We start from the raw sequence: 19,260 nt of genomic DNA, 5'->3' as shown, positions 1-19,260 counted from the left end.
ACACACACACACACACACACCCTATCCTTCACAAAAATAAAGTTAGAAGAAAAAAACTGTCCCGATGAAAGGTGTGTTCACTCCCTCCACTCCACCCCTGTGCCAGTGGCATTCAACACTGAACCGGGAAGTCTAGGCCCCGAGGGAACCCCAGCTTTGACTACAGGATTGTTTTCCTTCTCAACCTGTTCTCCCTGATCCCTCTGGTCAACTGAACCTATTCCCTACTGAGATGCCACACCCCAGGTAGATACCAGGTACAGGAAACCTTCCCTAGACTTCACTCCTTCAAGCGTTGTCCTCTTTTGATTTTAGTCAGTGGTACCTGCTTCTCCTCCTCCCAGCATGGACAAGGAGTTTGAGAAAGGAAATCAGTTGTCTGTTAGCTGATACTAGACACATATCCCTTGGGCCACTTTAGCCCTTCCCCTTACAAACCAAACAAGAACAGCAAACAGGAAACACTTATCTTTTAAAAATTACTCTATTATTATCAAATAAAACCACAGTATCCAAAAGGTAATTAGAAAGTTCTATCTCCCACTAAATGGCCCCGCATCGCGCCTGCGAATGGCTGGCAGCCAAATCACTGCCCCCGTGCAGATTGTTTTCATCCATTTTATTGTCAAGGAAATTAACAGCCTGAAGGGGTTCCCCAGGCCCAAGCGCTCCCCCCTGGGGCCCTGGGGAAGCAGGCAACAAGCGACCTGGTCTCACTACCCCGTCCTGGGGAGAAGGGACGGGAGGGGAGGAGGGTTCACAGCAGAAGGGCTTGGGGCGCCCCGCTCCCGCCCACTGGGCTCAGCCTGCAGGCAGCACCTGTCCCAGGGGCCTTAGACTCTTGCACCTGGCTGCTCATATGGCCTGGGCAGGGGCGGGGCGCATGCTCACTCGCCAGTGTGGGTCCGCAGATGGTACTTGAGAGACTGCTTGTAGCGGAAGCATTTGGCGCAGTGCGTGCAAGGGTAGGGTCGTTCACCCGTGTGAGCTCGCTGGTGCTCCAGCAGGTGGTGCTTCTGTGTGAAGCGCTTGCCACACTCGGCGCAGTGGTAGGGCCGCTCACCCGTGTGGATTCGTCGGTGTTCCAGCAGATGGTGCTTGCGGATGAAGCTCTTGCCACATTCAGGGCATGCATGCGGCCGTTCGCGCGAGTGCACACGGCAGTGGTTAGTGAGCTTAGATTTTTCGCTGAAGCTCTTCTCGCACTCTGGGCATTTGAAGGGCCTTTCGCCGGTATGAGTCCGCTGGTGGCGGAGCAAGTGCGATGGGCGGCTGAAGCTCTTGCCGCATAGGCTGCAAATGAAGGAGACCTCATGCTTGCCAGCATGTACACGCTGATGGATCACCAGGCTAATGTGCAAGCGGAAACTCTTCTTACATTCTGGGCACGTGTAGGGCCTCTCGCCCGTGTGTGTGATCTGGTGTTTTGTCAGACTTGATTTGTGACTGAAGCTGCTGTCACACTCTGGGCACTTGTAGGGCTTGGGGCCACCAACACTGCCTGAGCTGGGTGATTTGGGACGAGGCTTGAGTGAGTGCTTGGGGTTGAAGGCTGACCCATGCTCTGGGGAGGAGTAGCCACTGCGCACCCGGTGAATACGCTGGTGTAGGGTGAGTTGCTGCTTGTGGCGGAAGCTGATCTCGCACTCAGCACATTCATAGGGCCCCTCCTTGATGTGATTGCGCTGGTGGATGATGAGGTTAATCTTCAGCCGAAAGCTCTTGCCACACTCCATGCAAGTGAAGGGCCGCTCACCACGCCGGTTCCGTTGCTGGCTGGAGGCGCCACGGTTCTCACCCAGGTGTCGCTCACTATGCCCGTGTGAATGCCCATGAATGCTGGGCGCCAGCCTCTTCACTGCTGGATTGCCCAACTGCAGGGGTGGGGGGCTCTCCTCGCCCTCAGGGGACATCTCCCCAGGCAGGGGGGTCTGGTACATACTGGCCTCATATCTCCCGGACAGCTGCCCAAGGGATTGCAAGTGCTGTGGCAGTTCGTCCTCTTCTTCCTCTTCTTCCTCCTCCTCCTGCTCCTCAGTCTTGATCACGATCCCCTCTGCTCCAAGGTTAGAAAAGAGAGAGTTTAGCTATTATTTAGAATCCTGATCCTGGATAAGTACAAGGCTTCATCCTCACCAATAGACTTTGTGCTACACACACATCCAAAACAGGGCTCTTTGGGAGGAAGCTACTGGGCACCTTGGTGCTCACGACCCCAGTGAGAAAGAAACCAGCCCTAGGAACGATCACACCGTGCAGAGCTTGTGAGCCGGCAAATATCTTCTTTTCCTTTTGGAGCACCTGGAGCCCAAGAGTCTGCAGGCTTCAATGAACATTGCTGACTCATAGCGATCTTCTCCCTCTCTTCACACTGGTCTTCTCCTTGAGCCCACCTGATTTTCTCATCATGACTTCATTCACCTGCCTCCATTAACTCCTCCCTCCTCAGTCTCTGTGCCATTCAACACCAACTGAGCTCCTCTCTGGTGGCACTCAGGCTCTGGTTTTCTGTGGCAACCCAAGGACTACACATGCAGGTCTCATTGTGCAGCCAGGAACAAGGTGCTTTAAAAACACCAGTTGGCATTCCCTAACTAGTGTTAACTGGAGAGGACTTGTGTTTGCTTTTGAGACAGGGTCTCTATGTATCGATGGCCTTGAACTCAAGAGTTCTCCTGTCTCTGCCTCTTGAGGATTAAGGCTCAGATTTTTTTTTTTTTTTTTGAAATATAATTACATTTCATCTCTTGCTTTTCTCCCTCCAAATGCTCCCATTTGCCTTTCCTTGCTCTTTCCAAATTCATTGCTTCCTTTTTAGTTGTTATCTCTCTCTCTCCCTCTCTCTCTCTCTCTCTCTCTCTCTCTCTCTCTCTCACACACACACACACACACACACACACACACACACTCCCTCTCCCCTCCCCACATGCTCCCAATTTTCTCAGGAGATCTTGTCCCTTTCCCCCTTTCTGGTGTGTGTGTTTATGTATGTCTCGTAGGATCCTCCTTGTTTCCTAGCTTTTCTGGCAGTATGGATTATAGGCTGGTAGTCCTTTGCTCTATGCTTAAAATACATACATGAGTAAGTGCACATCATGCTTGTCTTTTTGTGACTGGGTTACCTCAGGATGGTTTCTTCTAGGGAACTGTCCTCTTAACCAGTGAACCATGACTCCAGCCTAGTTTTTGAATTCTAACAAAATTTTTCTAGACATTTTACACCTGTCCTTTGTACCTGAGCACAGCATGATCTTTTGGGTGTCAAATAACCTTTATACAGGGGTCGCCTAAGTCCATTGGAAAACACAGATTATTTACATTATGATTCATAACAGTAGCAAAATTACAGTTATCAAATAGCAACAAAAGTAGTTTTATGGCTTGTGGGGTCACCACAATGTGAGGGTCTCAGCATTAGGAAGGTAAAGAATCACTGATTTAAAGCTTGTGAACTGCAGGGTTAAATAGGCAACATAGGTGTAGTGAGAGCCTCCAAACCAAATCCAAGGTGTTAGTTAGATTGACCACTTGAACAAGGAGACCATGAGATTTCTACTGAAATTATGCAAATTATAGACAGATGCTGTGATACACACTTGCACTCTCAGCATTTGGAAGACTGAAGCAGGAGGATCACAAATAAGGCCAATCTAAGCTACAACTGTAAGTCTCTAGTTCCAAAAACAAACAAAGCACAAACACCCAACCAAACAGTGAAAACTGGAGCACCAGAAAAGCTGTCATGAAGGACATTCCAGGATCAGCATCGATTGCCCACTGCTACAAATCTGTACTCATGAGGAGCAGAATAAGGATAATGGATTATGCAGTTACAAGCATTGTGACTAGAGTTGGCCAGAGAAGGATGGGAATCAATCTGTCTCACACAGCTCAAAAGGAAAACCCCAGGGCAGGCAAGCTATAAATCTCAGCAGCTGCTCAGAGCAGGAGAATGAAGTGAAGGAAAAAGCTATGCTATTTGAGTTAGGCTGGCATGGAGGACAGAGAGGTGCTCTAGAGAAATAGTAAAGAGAAAGCACACTCAGGCTGGGGCCAGCATCAGGACTCAGAATGGCAGGCAGAGCCAGCAGACCCTTATATTGGCTCACAAGGACTGTCCACAGTTGTTTTTAAAACATTCTTTTCTTGCAGGGTGTGTTGGCACACACTTTCATTGCCAGCACTAGGAGGCTAGACTGGGCTACTTAGTGAGAACTTTGTCTCAAAAATAGATACCACCACCCAAATAAAACAAAGTAAAACAAAACTTCCAAACTCCAAAGGCTCAATGGTGCTGAGAGGAATGAGAAGAAAGTTTGAGATCTGCCACTATCTGTGTGACCTTGGACATGTTTCTGACCTCATCTGCCTTTGAGTTCTTATTTGAGCCAATCTTGGGCAGAACAACTTCTTTCCTAGGCTGGGAGATTCTAATAAGGACCACTTTTCAGGAAACAGGTTCCTCTGCAGCCCCACCCACCCAGAACTTACCTGTGCAGTTTCTCTGCTGTACCAGCATCTGCTTGAGCTCACTGAACTCACCGGAGCCTTCAGTGGACTCCTCGAGTGTGTTCTCTTGTTCCTGCATGTCCAGGTCTGGCTGCTCTCCACAGGGGTCACCCAGCTCTGAGTCCTGAAAGCCGTGTTCCTCCACTTGTCCCATCAGTGGCTCTGGTGTCTGTAGACCTTCTGAGCCCTCATCATTGGTCTGCACCTCGATCTTAATCACGATGCCATCGTGTGCTGAGGGAAAGGTGAGGACATACAGAGCAGTCATGCCACCTCCCCAGGGTTCTACAGTCCTAGCATTAACTTTCCAACAGGTCTTTTAAAAGAGACCCTAAAAAATACAATAGAGTTAATGGTGAGCAGAAAGAATTTTCTAGACACTTTGTAGTCTTGAATGCTAATACAAATTGGAGTCAAGTTATAATAGACTAAAACCTTATTCTCTACAAACCCTAAATTGTTTAGAAAATTATTTCTCTTTCCAGGCCAGGCAGCCAAAACCCAGTTTCTCTCTTGCTGATCCATTCATGCACCAAAGACCATAAAAAGGTGGGCTGTCTCACTTCTCAATCTGACCCGTTTCTAACAGACAGAAGACCCTTTTCTTGGCCTGGGTGTGAGAGGGGTGCTTGGGCTCTGGCAGTCTTTAGTTAGACAGAGCACCATTCACCATTAGATACACTGCTGAAACACGTCTTCTTGCACAGATCTACATTAGCTTCAGATGAGCTTTATAGGTAAAGCATCACTCTACACAAATGGGAGCATAATACACATTTTTGCTTTTCAGTACAGTTTTTTTTCCTTATTAATTTGCTTTCTCCTCTCATTTGACCATGAGAAAAACGAAGGTAATTCCTGTATTTAGCTGATTGCCTCCATGCTTATATACATTCAATTCAAATCAGCATACATACATTAATTTTATTATTTATCACTGTTGTAAAATAAAACATCCTCCTTTTCTCCTCTGTGATCAACTATCTTGTAGAAATCCCTTCAAGATGCTTTTCCATAGTGCTAACCAATCTTTTAAATGATCCTTATATCCCATCCTGTGGCTCATACTGTAATTTAGCAAGTTATTCCCTAAATGAAAACAAAATAAAACAAAACACTTTTTGTCCGCATCTTTTGCTATAGTAAATAATAGTACAATAAACAGCTGTTTATATCCCCAATTACAAAATAGTGGTTTTATTTCTATGAGATGTTCAGTAATGGGACCACAGAATCCAAAGATTGAACATTATTAATTTTGGTGAATGCAATCAGGTTGCTTTTCAATAAGGCTCCGGCAGCTACCCTCCCACTAGGCTTGGGAAGAGTACCCTTTCCCCACATTTCTGCCAGCTACATTTTCATATGCTCATTTTCCTTACCTCAATAAATGTAAAAAGTGGCAATTTTGACTCTATTTGGTTTTTTTTTTTTTTGGTTTTGTTTTTTTTTTTATTTTCTGAAACAAGGTTTCACCATGTAGCCTGAACTCATAGAGTTTTGCCTGTCTCTGCCTCCAAAATTCTGGTTTTAAAGGCACTATCATTAAAGTGCACCAACATACCTGGCTGATTTTATTTGTTGGATGGGGTCGGGGTTAGCTATGATTTCCTCTGCCTATCAGTCCTTTAGAATGATTTTGTGCAGTGAGCACCAACTATTTTTATTTTTATTTTTTCTAGAGGCAAGATACATCCTAGTTCTTGGAGGTAGAGGCAGGAGGATCAAGAGTTTAAGGCCATCCTTGGTTGCATGTGCTCTTAAGTGCTGAGCTGTCTCTCTAGCTCCTATTTTTCACTTTTGAGAGAGGCTCGTGCTAAATTTTCCATGATGTCACTGGACTCATTTTAGCCCAGCCAGGTCTTATATTTGTGATTTTCATACCTCAGCCTTCCAAATTTCTAATTCTGGTGGTCTGGGTATCTTTTGAGTATCTTCTAAATGAATGTTTTTCAACCTTCCTAATGCTATGACCCTTAAAGTTCCTCATGTTTGGTAACCCCCAACCATAAAATTATTTTTGTTGCTAATTCTAAACTATAATTTTGTTACTGTTGTGAACTGTAATGTAAATATTTTTGTAGAGGTTTATCCTTGAGAACCACTGTTCAAAAGGCTCATATGCACTGTGTTTGGTCCTATGTAATGCTATCGAGGGAAGGAGGCTTTAAAAGATGGGTAGATTGGAGGCATTGCTCTTGTGAAGGCAGTGATGCTGGTTTAGAAAAAGTCATGGGTTTCTCTTCTTCAGGATGCCATCTGCTGTGCTATAATGTAGCTAAAAGGACTTCTAAGAGTAACAAGGTGCTGGCAACAAGCTCTCAACAGCCAAAACTGTAAGTTAAACACACTTGCTTTCTTTTCCAAGTTCAGACTGGTCTGGAACTTATGGTACAGCCTAGGCAGATCTGGAATTAGTTTTGCAGCCAAGGATGACCTTGAACTCTGATTTTCCAGACCTCTATTTCCCAAGTTATGAGATAACTGGGACACACCACAATGTCTACAACAAAATTATTTTTTTTTTTTTGTAGAAATTACTAATTTTGGGGTAGTTTGTTAGAACAATAGAAAACAAATTTAAAAACCTCCCCCTCCTCCAATCTCTCCTCCCTCCTTTAACTTCTGTCTACTCTCTCCTTATTGCTGCTTTTGTCTTCATTCTGCAGGCCCTCATGAATTGTGCCTCTTTACCCTGCTTCAAACCTATATTAAATCGTTACATGCCCTCCAAAACCATGACTTCCCTAACTTACGTAGACTCCTGAAAGTCCTCCCTAAAATAAAACTTCAAAACAGTCTCTTTGGACCTTTTTGAGTGCATATCTAGGTAAACTGGATCAGCACTACAATTCCAGCACTCGGGATGCTGAGGCAGGAGTATCACAAGCTTGATACCATCCTGGGATACAGTAAGACCATCTTAACAAAAATTACAACAAAAATAAAATTTCTAGAATAAACACTGAGATAGATATAAGGTTTTTGCTCATCAAATACTGCAAAAATCAAACTTGTAAAAAGACTGCCATACAGGTCCAACAGCAATGCCTTTCTGTTCATGTCTTCCATCAGTTTGTATCATATGGATGGTGATGCAGGAGGTTCACCTCAGAAATGCTCCGTGCAAGACTGGAACAGGCAGGGGGTACCCTCTCATTTCTTGTGGTCTCGGGAATAGAACCTGGGATCTCATGCAAGCCAGACATATCTACCACTGAGCTTTGCTCCCAGCCCCCATTTTACTTTTTTTTTTTTTTTTTTCCCCAAGATAGGTTTTCCTGTGTAGCACTGGCTGTCCTGGAACTTACTCTGTAGACGAGGCTGGCCTCAGATTCACAGAGATCTGCCTGCCTCTGTCTCCTGAGTGCTAGGACTAAAGGCATTTGCTACCACTGCCTGGCATTTTACTTTTTAAATTTTGAGGCTACACCTTAAATATGAATAATGAAATCGTACTAGTTCTGTACCAGAAAAAAGCCTGGGCTTGTAACCCTTACAATTTGAGCTGAGAACATGCAGTCTGGTTTTTCACACAAACCATTAAATGCTCCAATTTCACACTAACTGTAAGCTTCTGCTGTTAAGGTTTTGGTTATGTAACCCAGGCTGGTCAATTTGAACTTGGGCTTTTTTTTTTTTTTTTTTTTTTTTTTTTTTTTTTGTCGCACAGCATCACAGGTCTGTGCTACCATTCCAAGTTATTTTGTTATTTTAACACAGTTGTATGTGTATGCTTTCCCATAGACACATGTGCCACACTTGCACAGGAGGTCAGAAGATAGCTTTTATGTCTGGGTTCTTGCTGTGGAATAATCCTTTAATACATTGTGAATATGTATTGCTCTTATTGTTAATAAATAGCTGACTGTACAATAACTAGGCAAGACAGGTTAGGTGGGAAAACCTAACTGAAAGGATGCTGGAAGAAGGCAGAGTCACAAGGAGCCACCAGCCAGATGCAGAGGAAGCAGGACAGGAACATGATGTGATAAAAAAGGTACTGCATGTGGCAGAGTGCAGGTAAGGAATATGAGTTAATTTAGGATGGAAGGGCTAGTTGGTAACAAGCCTAAGATATTGGCTGAGCATTTATAATTAACACTGAGTTCCTGTGTGGTTACCTGGGGAGCTGGCTGGTGGGACAGAAAACCCCACTTACAAATGGCATCCAACATGGGGCAATGTATATCCACATAAGACCTGAAAGAAAAAACTCTAAAAAAAAGGTTTCAAACGCACAAAAACAGAGCCAAACATGCTTTCCTAGTCCTGTAGTCTCATTTGGGCTGCAGTCCAAAGAGGTGTCTCCAGGCTGCTGCCTGTGGGCTGCAGGGGCCAGTGCAAGCCCCGCCAGCACACCATGAGCTAAGCCACACGGCAGGTTTAAAGTTTTGTTCATGTAAACAGAAAAGATTACAGATATGCAGTAAAGACAGATCCAGATGGATAACACCTCAAAACAGGTTAGTGTGTTTAAAAACATACAAAGGCTTGGGAGAGAAAAGGTATGGACAGTCATAGAAAAAAAAAGTAACTAGTTTAAAAATAATAAAGTCTTCACACAGAGAAGTAAAATAATAGATTTTGTATGTTATTGTGTTGTCTTTGAATTTTTTTAATTGCTGATGAATGAGCAATAGTTGCTAAGAGACACTGGATTATGAAAGCTGCTAGATTAAAACAACCTATATTTTTTAAAAGTGTCTTGACTTAAAAAATGTAAGTCAAAATATGTGTTGTTTTGGGGTAGGGGTTATGCTTTTGCTCCCACAAAAAAACGAAAGGCTGTGGATTCTCCAAGGTTAAAGATGATCAGGTTTGGGGGCTGGAGAGATGGCTCAGTGGTTGAGAGCACTAGCTGTTTATCCAGTGGACCCAGGTTCAATTCCTAGCACCCACTGGCAGCCCACAGCTGTCTGTAGCTCCAGTTTCAGGGGATCTGATACTGTCACTCTAATGCACATTAAATTAAACTGAACTATTAAAAGAAAAAGATGATCAGGTTTCATCAAGAAGACCCCCCCCCCTGAAAATCTTGGCTGTAGACATAAAGAAATAAACCTAGAAAAACTACAATACACGAATATGTATTTCACCTGCTCAAACATAAAACAATCATCTTTGACTTGTGTACAACACAGTCTATACTTGTATTACCGTAGGTATGTATGTTACCTTTAAAAGCTTATGTATTTTGAAAGCAAGAGGACCAGACACAAATAAAAACAAATGGCTCAGGTGACCCAGTACCTCTGAACACCTGTTACAATCTCCTCTCCTCAGAGTTCTGCATGCAGAACAGCTTCAAGGCTGCTAGCTGAGACGATCCAACCTCATAGGTGGCTTCAGTCAAGGCTTAACCATTATCCTGATTTTTCTCAAGGTCCCACAAAGATGCCAGCACCCCAAATAAAAGTAAGCAGTCTAGAAAAGGCAACACCCACATTTCCAAGAGATGGATTATGGATGTTTGTCATTATTTGTGGGAGGGAGGTTGGTTACAAGTTATTGGTTATGGTCAAAAACAAAAGCTAAACAAAGGAGTTAGATTCAAGGATCTCTTTCTGAAGGAAAAAGAGGGATATGACATAGAAATAATAGGACAAAAGGGTAGATTACTGAATATATTTTTAAATTGAAAAAAAAACAAGTCTTAAATATTTTACATTGGTATAAATTTTGGTTTATTGATACAAATTTAAAGTTATTTTTATTATACCGTATGTATGTTTCTAATTTTGTTTTAGGTATTGTACCTACGAAGTTTGTTTGTATGTAATATAAAATTTTAGTTCATTGAAAGCAATTTAGGATAATAAAGAAATACAGGTTAATAGTTAGTCACTCATAACTATCAAACTTATAGTCATGTTAGGTATGTTTTCAATGTCATACACAGATATATTTAGATAGATCAGTGATCTTCAAACACTTTAAGATCTACAGAATATTGCATTTAAAATGTTTTAATAACACAAGGCTTTTCTCAACAGTGAGTCACATCTGCTCCTGGCAGCACCAATTTATGTCAGAGAAGATGATGGGCATTGAAGAAACTTCATATTGACTTTGCTTTCTTTGTAGCAAAAGCTAGCCACTGGCCAAAGAAACTGCTCTTGCCTCAATTACTGACAGTAGACTGTCCAAATTGGACCAGCAGGACGCAAAAGAAAACAACTGCCAAACTTTGCCAAGACAAGGTAGGATGGTCTTTCAAAATTCCCTGCATCTCAGAAGTGTTTGTCAGAAATACTAGGCCTGTAGTCCAAAGATGGATGCCCCAACCTTACAGAGGAACTTTGGGTGATTGTCTAGGCAGCCAGATGTCCCTGTCATTAGGTAACATTTTACCCTTCTGGGGTCTTTTAATGGAGTGAAAGACTAAATAAACTTACAGTTTTCCTTACTTATGATAAAAAGTACATTAGCTATAAAACTTTAGACTCGCAAAGATACATAAGAGTATTTTCTCTGATTTTGCTTAATACAAATGAGTTAGATATTGTGACTGCAATTCTTACTTGTAACTATTATTGTGTATATTATTTTACTATGCTGAAGTTAAAACGTTCCTTATTAATTAAACAAAAAGAGGAAATGCTATGGAATAATCCTTTTGCACACTGTGAATAAGTACAGCTCTCATTGGTAACAAAGAGCTGACTGGCCAATAGTGAGGTAGGAAGAGTTAGGTGGGAGAACCACACTGAGAGGATGTTGGGAGAAAGAAGGGTGGAGACAAAAGAGTGTCAGCCACATGCAGAAGAAACAGGAGATGAATATGACATGCTAAAAAAAAGGTACCGATGTGTGATAGAGCATAGATAAGAAATATGGGTTAATTTAAGATGTAAGGGACAGTTAATAACAAGCCTAAGCTATTGGCTGAGCATTTATAATTAATAACAAATCTCTGTGTGGTTATTTGGAGAGCTGGCTGGCGGGACAGAGCTAACTGGTGACAGGAAACCCTGCCAATAGGTTCTTTCTTTACACCACATGTTGGCTCAAGGATAAAGTTGTTAGTGTTCTTACTCACTGAGCCATATTATGGTCCCTGTAAGTCATTTTGGAAGTATTTTTGCATCTTCGATGAGAGGTGTCATTCTGTAAGTATGTTTCTCATACTGGTTAAGGAATAAAGCACTGTTGGCCAATAGGAAAGCAAGACAGGCGGGACTAGGAGACAAGGAGGAAAGAGGAACTAGCAAGGAGGAGTCAAGATGGAGAGTCTGGAGAGAGCAGGATGCCAACCAGTTCTCTGGTAAGATGAGACCATGCATAAATACATAAACAGAAATGGGTTAATAATTAAAACAGAGCTAGCCAATAAGAAACTAGTACCTGGCCAATAGGATTATAATTAATATAGAGTCTCAGTGTGTTATTTGGGGCTGGCGCTGCAGTGGGTCCAGGCCGGCAGGGAAAACCTGACTTGTTACTTATGGCACCCACGTGGCTAATAAGAACTTCCACTTAAAATTTAACAAAAAGCTTAAAAAAGGGTTTTTAGAAACAAAAGAACAGAGACAAGCAAGTTTTCTTGGTAGCAGCATTTTTTTTTTTTTTTTTTTTTTTTTTTTTTGGTTGGACTCTGATTTGCGAGAGACAAGCAGATATTTGTGTGGCTCCTTTAAGGGAAGTTTCCTGACTCAATATAAGCGGCAAAAAACCCGCACGGCTTTTAAGAAGCACTGCTAACAATTTATCGGTCACTGCAATTGCAGTGACCACATCTCCAAGCTGGCAGCACACTGCTGGGTGCAGCATAGACCAAGGCGATGAGCACAGCTCTCAGTGCTGGTGGTAAAATAGCTGCCGCCATGTTATGACTTTCATTTTAGCAATGTTGTTGTTTAACAAATAAAGACTCGTGGCCAGACAAAGATAAAGATTTACAGTAAAGACAGATTCACATTAAGAAAAACCACTAAAGGTTTACAGTGTGTTTTAAAATATATGTAGGCTTGGGAGAAAAAAAATGGATAAAATGGTTTTAAAAATACAGGGAGGAGTTGGCTGTGGTGGCACACACCTTTAATCCCAGCACTCGGGAGACAGAGGCAAGCAGATCTCTGTGATTTCAAAGTAAACCTGGTATGCAGAGTAAATTCCAGGACAGATAAGAGTTACACAGAGAAACCCTGTCTCAAAAAATAAAAAATAAAAAACAGAGTAATAAAAAAGTCATGTAAAGATGGAAAGCACAGAAAAACTATGGATACTATACGCTATTCTGTTGTCTTCAAATCGTTTGACTGCTGAGGAAATAACAACTAATAAAATAAATGCTACTAGATTAATTCAATTTATATATTTTAAAAATGCTTTGACTTCAAAATTTAAGTCTAAGGTCAAGTTACTGGGGAAAAGAATTTCTATTTTTGTTTCCACAGAAAGTAAAAAGCTATGGATTCCTAAATGACTAACGTGGTTTGATCAAGCCAGATCCCCTGAAACAGCATCCCAGGTGATCCCACATTCAAAACAGTTGTGACAAAGCAGCCATGCAGACTACAGCCAGGATTTCTGCATCTTCTTAGGATCCCCAATGACAGTGCCCCCTATCAGCAGGAAGCAGTTTGGAAAGAACGAAGCCCAAATTCCCAAATAATGTTTATAAATGTTTATTTTCATTTAAATGGTTATAAATTGTTAATGATCACAGCCAATTCTTTTTTAAAATTAATTTTAAAGGTAAAAAGGGGATTATGATATAGATATGAATACTTTGTTTTGGAATGAATTTTCATTTATTGATACAATTTAAGGTAATTTTTATGATATATATATATATATATATATATATATATATATATATATCTCCTCTTGTTTAGATATTGTGCTTGCATAGCTCATTTAGAAATGTAATGTATAATATAATGCAGATTATAGACAGTTACCTATAATAGTCAAAACTTATAGTGTTAGTTAGGTTTTCTAGTTATATAGAGATGTATTTGAGATGAATAATATTCTTCAAACCTTTCAAAGACCTACAGAATATGGCATTTAAAATGGTTTAGAGTTTTTCTTAACAGTGAGGCACAATTGCTCCTGGCAACACCACCTGCGTCAGAAAGGAAGATGGACATTAAAGAAAAACATCATGGAGTTTGTTTTCAATATGGCAAGACTAGCCATTTGGACAAGATACTGCTCTTGTCTGGACTGTTTGACTTTATGCTGTATAAACTGGACATGCAGGACCCACAGGAAAGTGACTGCTGATTCAAGATGGACATTGCTACAGAGTTCCTGCTTCATGGAAGAGTCTGCCAGACATTCTGCAGGACACAGAGAAAAGTGACTGACAAACTGCCAATACAGGTGGACAGTTTAAAGTTTCCTGCTTTTCTGAGGAGTCTGCCAGACACACTATGACCTATGGGCTGAAGATAGAACATTACAGAAGAACTTCAGGTGACTGACCAGGCAGTGAGTTGTCTCTGTCATTTCTAGAGTTTATATATTATCCTTCTGTGGTCTTTGAAGGAGTTGAAGACAGATAGTTGTGGTTATAATTTTCCTTAGTTAGGATTAAAGATAAGTTACATAGACTTTAGACTCAAAAAGATAGGATAGATGATGGAATATTTTCTTAAATCTTGCTAAATGTTAATGAACTAAATATTGTGAACTGTGATTCTTACTTGATAACTGTTGTGTTATATATTTTGCTATGTTAAGGTTAAAACCCTTCTTTTTATTTAGACAGAAAAGAGGAAATGATGGGAGATGTCATTCTGTAAATATGTTTCTCATACTGGTTAAGGAATAAAGAGCACTGTTGGCCAAGACAGGCGGGACTAGGAGCAAGGAGGAAAGAGGAAGCAGTAAGGAGGAGTCAAGATGGAGAGTCTCAAGAGAGCAGGACGCCAGCCGGCTCTCTGGTAACATGAGACCACGTGGAAATACATAGATTAACAGAAATGGGTTAATAATTAAGACAGAGCTAGCCGATAAGAAACTAGTACCTGGCCAATAGAATTATATCAAATACAGAGTCTCAGTGTGTTATTTGGGGCGGAAAAACCTACTTCTTATACACCTTGTTTTTATTTGGTTACAAAAAATTAATTTAATCTAGCTGAGACTAGCTGTGTAGACCTGGGCTGGCCTCACCATTGCAGGAACCCTCCTAACTCTTATGTTCCAGCTGTTGGAATGACAAGCATATATCCCATAAAGAAAATGACTGATTAATCTCAATAAATAAAAGCCGAAAGTCAACACAGATATAAATACTATATACAAAAGCACTCCTAAAATTAGGGAAATACTTTCATATACATGACAGACAGGAGCTAATAATCTCTTTGGTTCTGTTTTTTTTAGCGAGAGAGAGAGAGAGATCTCACTAGGTAGTCCAGCCTGAAACTCACAGAGATCTGCCTGCCTCAGCCTCCCACTGCTGGGGACAGTTGTTCATCCAAATACTTAGTTTATAAGGAACCACCATCAAGCATATCTTTGATATTTAAAACCTCTTTAGAGCAGAATTTGCGAGGTGGAGGTGGTAGGATGAGGAATTCAAGGCCAGCCTAGTGCTACATCAACATTAACAAAAATAAAAATCAATAATGAAAAGGAAATAATCTCAAAGAAGACAAGGAGTAAAGGTTAATAGAATCCAATAAAGGTTAGATAGACTATATGCACATCATTCTTCTGAGAATTGAAGAAAGGCTTCAAAATACTGTTTATACCAGCAGTTCTCAACCTATGGGTTTTGGATGAATGACCCCTCACAGGGATCACATATAAGATTTCCTGCATATAAGATATTTATATCATGATTCATAACAGTAGCAAAATTATAGTTATAGGTTGCAAGGAAATAATTTTATAGTTGGGAATCACCACAACATGAGGAATTGTATTAAAGGGTTACAGGTTAGGAAGGTTGAGAACCACTGGTTTATAACCATAGCTTCTGAAAGTCACACAAAGCTAAAAACTGACTATTGGCCCCAGGGTGTATGGCATTATTTCCACACTGGATGAAAGCAGATAGATTGGAATATTAGTTGAATTGCATCTTCCAATATGTATTAAATTTTTAAGTGGGCATACCCTTTGACCTAGAAAATCCATTTCCAAAAGTTTCAGGCCATTGCAGAGAGGGTCTTTATTCCTACACTAAAACTTGTGAGCTTCCTAAATGCATATCAACAGGAGAGTATGCAACTAGACCATAAACACTAAAATCTGCTATTAAAAGTCGTTTAGATTTAAATATTTGGCACATATTAATCCTCCTGCCTCTGCCTTCTGATTGCTGTAACTGAAGGTATAAACTATTTTAGCAACAACAGCTAGTAAGTGATGTGCTTCTGTATTATTTGAACTTGTTTTACAATCGAATGCGCTATAATTTACAACCCATGTGCAAGCACACACAGAACACTGAAAATAATAAAAAGGTGACTTACAATTTACTCTTTATCCCACCCCAGCCTGCCTCTTTTTAAGAACTGCTGGTATAAACAGTACTCTGATGCTCTCTTTCAATTCTCAGAAGAGTGATGTGCAGAGTTTCACCTTGGTGTCTGTTCTGCTAAGTGTCTTATAGGCAGGGTCTCAGGTAGCCTGTAGTCAGGGATTCCAAGGATTTATGTTTCTCACCTTTGGACTCCTAAAAACATACCTGCATGGGCACTTCCCCAGCTGGTTTGACAGGACCATTCCCTCCAAACCTCTGACCAGCCACCAAATAACTGGTTTCAGTGAGCCTGGTGTGGATCCACAGTCAGCATGGCTCACATCTGCAGTTGGCTCTTTTTCCTAGAGGTGATCATCTTTTCTTCTGTGTTGCTCACTGTTAATGGCCACACCCTCAGCCCCAAATTCTCAGTTCTGTCAGCCATGTAATTATACTCTCAAAGCACTCATACATATGTGACATTTATTTAGTTTCATCTACTTGTAGAAATTCTAGAAACTTCTGGTGTACCCAGGATCTTTCACAGCTTCCCACTTTGTCTTCAGTTTTCTCTCCCATCTCCCTCCCTCCACCTCTTATTTGTTGGAGGTAGTAACAGGAGGATCTCTGTGAGTTTGAGGATAGCTTGGTATACACAGTGAGCACTAGAACAGCAAAAATTACATAGAGAGACCTTGTTTCAAACAACACAAACAACAAAAAAGGAGCACTTTTTCTTGCAGAGAACCTGGGTTTAATTCCCAGCCACCACATGGTGGCTAAAACAGTTTCAGGGGACCAAATACTCTCTTCTGACCTCCATGGATACCAGGTATGTATCTGACATTCAAGCAAAATACTCTGACACATAAATAAATAAAAGTTATGCTAGGGAGATGGCTCAGTGGTTAAAGTATTTGCTATATAAGCAACCACTTTGGATTCCCAGGACCTGTGTAAACGCTGGTTGGGCATAGTGGGCCCCCTGTAATCCCAGCAGAAGGAAGGCAGAGACAGGGATACCTGGACTAGCTATTTCAGTGAGCTTGGGTTCAACTAAGAGACCCTGCCTCAATAAGTAAGGTGGAGAGAAATTGAGGAAGACTCTGGGCATCATATAGACATAGAAGCCTGCACACATGTACCCTTATACACACACACACACACAAATATGTACCCATTAGGCACACATGCATAAAAAAAATTAAGATAAAACAAGAGCTTGGGTTCCTTCTGACCAACCCTGACAAGAGTCAGGTTTCTGCAATGACAGTTGCACTTTACTAACCAATTTAATCCCATCTATACAATCAACTCCTAATGTCCAAATGTCCCAATGTCCAATACCATTTGTCTCTAGTTCAGTCTTCTAAAGCCCAGACTCTATCCAGCAGCTTTCTCATTAGTATTAGTATCTCACTGGGATCTCAACCCATGTGTTTAAAAGTGAATTTTTATTGTTTCTCTTCATCCAGGCCTCCTGTCCACTACCTTCCCTGTTACTTGAGTAAGAGGCCAGGAACCATCCTTTGCACCCTCCACTCGTCAAGTTTTTCTTGGTCAACAGGCAATACATATCTTGCAAATAGCCACTGCTCCCACTAGACTGTGCCAAGGCCTCCACATACTGCCATCTCCCAATATCTTCCCTTCAATTAGCCCTCCTAGCAGCAAGGGACCTAGTTGTTATTTAGGTATCTATTCAAATTCCCTGTTCTAAGACTTGTCTTCTTTATTGTGCACATTCATTATTAAATATTTTTACTGTATTTGTGTAGTGTGTGCAGGGCTGTGAGTACACATGGTATGCAAGCATACCATGATATACATATGTAGGCCAGAGGACTTGTTGGAGTTGGTTCTCTCTTTCTATCATGGGCATCCTGTGAATCGAAATCAGATGCTCAGGCTTGGCAGCAAACACCTTTACTGACTCCCCAAGCTGAGCAAAATTTTCTGTGTTTTGCCTTACAATCTAGTTGCTTCCTGCCATAGCTATATTATAGGAGGTGATTGTGGTTTTTCTGTTTTGTTTTAAAGACTTATATTACTTATGTGTACATCTGTATGCACAAAGGTCATGTGCACATACCATGTTCATGAAGATGCTCAAGGACGCCAGACAGCAGTGATTCCCTCAGAGCTGGAATAACAGGCAGTTGTGAACCATCTGATGTAGGTGCTGGGAACTTAATGTGAGTCCTCTGCAAGAGCTGTACATGTTAATGACTGAGCCATCTCTCCAGTCCAGTGACTGTTTTCATATAGTAAAGATGTGGTTGCTAAATCTGGTTTTCTCTACTGGAGTGGATAAGCCTAACTGAAAGTAAGGACCTCTTTGGTACCCAGCTATGGACAAAGTACTTGATTAAAAACAATAAAAACAACAACAACAACAAAACTGATGAACTAAGTAAGAAACAAACAAATGAATCTTATTGTATAAAAATTCTTCATAAGGTGATGTCAGAGGTGACAGAAAGTGTGTCATGTTATAATATGATATATGTAGTGGTGGCGCACACCTTTAAACCCAGTGCTTGGGAGATAGAGGCAGGTAGATCTCTGTGAATTTGAGGCCAGCCTGGTCTACAAAGTGAGTTCCAGGACAGCCAGTTTCAAAAACAAAAACAAACAAAGAAAATCTTTAAAATGTGAGAATGCACATTTTTGTCATGCTTCCTGGCTTGTTTTGCTCTTGCAGGGCTGTGAGTACACAGGGAGGGAATAAATGGATGGACACACAGATGGATGATAAGGACACAAGTATTCTGAGTATTTTAAACTAAGGGCAAATATCTGAATTTTCTTTGGATCTCTTAAGGACCGAAAGCAATGGAGTGAACTTATTGAAGCAGCTCATAAAACTGTCATTCTTGATATATGTGGACCTAAGTTTTCAGTTTTCTAGATGCTCCTACTTGGAGCTCGGATCTGGTTCAGGTTGCCTCTGCCACCTTCTTGCTAGGGAGAAGACACTAGACAGATTATTCCATGTATGTAGAAGGCAGACACCTAGTTTCTCAGGTAGCAATTGCCTCCAGCTAAATATTCTGTGGTACAGTGGTCCTGTGTCACCTGTTAGCTCCAGGAGCTGAGAAGGTAAGTGTAACAGGTGACACAGCAAGCTGTCTCCGCGAGGCCACTGTCTCTGTGGAGTGTGCCAGACTAAGTCCAGCTCAGGACCAAGTAGGTTAGGTCATGTGCTTTTCACTTTGAACCCTATTCAATGGAAGGCCTGTCTGGAATACATATGACCAAAGTAGATAGGGAAATATTTAAATGCTACCAATGCAGGCCATGAGCCTCAAAGTCTCCCTGCC

At 41.4% G+C, this 19,260-nt stretch overlaps 1 protein-coding gene across 2 annotated transcripts in view; it reads right to left on the bottom strand.

Annotated features, from left to right (window-relative positions):
* Positions 1-604: 604 nt before the first annotated feature.
* The window catches only part of Znf777 (zinc finger protein 777), a 30,366-nt gene continuing 11,710 nt past the window's right edge, over positions 605-19,260 (bottom strand). The window contains exons 5-6 of one of the 2 annotated variants that reach the window (XM_051203200.1): positions 4,492-4,743; positions 605-2,059 (exon numbers count right to left, since the gene is read on the bottom strand). In XM_051203200.1, the coding sequence (XP_051059157.1) occupies positions 888-2,059; positions 4,492-4,743 (1,424 nt within the window). In that variant the 3' untranslated portion in view covers positions 605-887. The remainder of the gene's footprint in view (positions 2,060-4,491; positions 4,744-19,260) is intronic. The other variant, XM_051203199.1, reaches the window with a different exon arrangement.

The sequence above is a fragment of the Phodopus roborovskii genome, unplaced genomic scaffold, assembly GCF_943737965.1.
Source record: "Phodopus roborovskii unplaced genomic scaffold, PHOROB, whole genome shotgun sequence".
NCBI classification, from domain to species: Eukaryota; Metazoa; Chordata; class Mammalia; order Rodentia; family Cricetidae; genus Phodopus; species Phodopus roborovskii.
The sequence above is the reverse complement of the archived record's forward strand: the minus strand, read 5'-3'. Positions and strand labels throughout refer to the sequence as shown.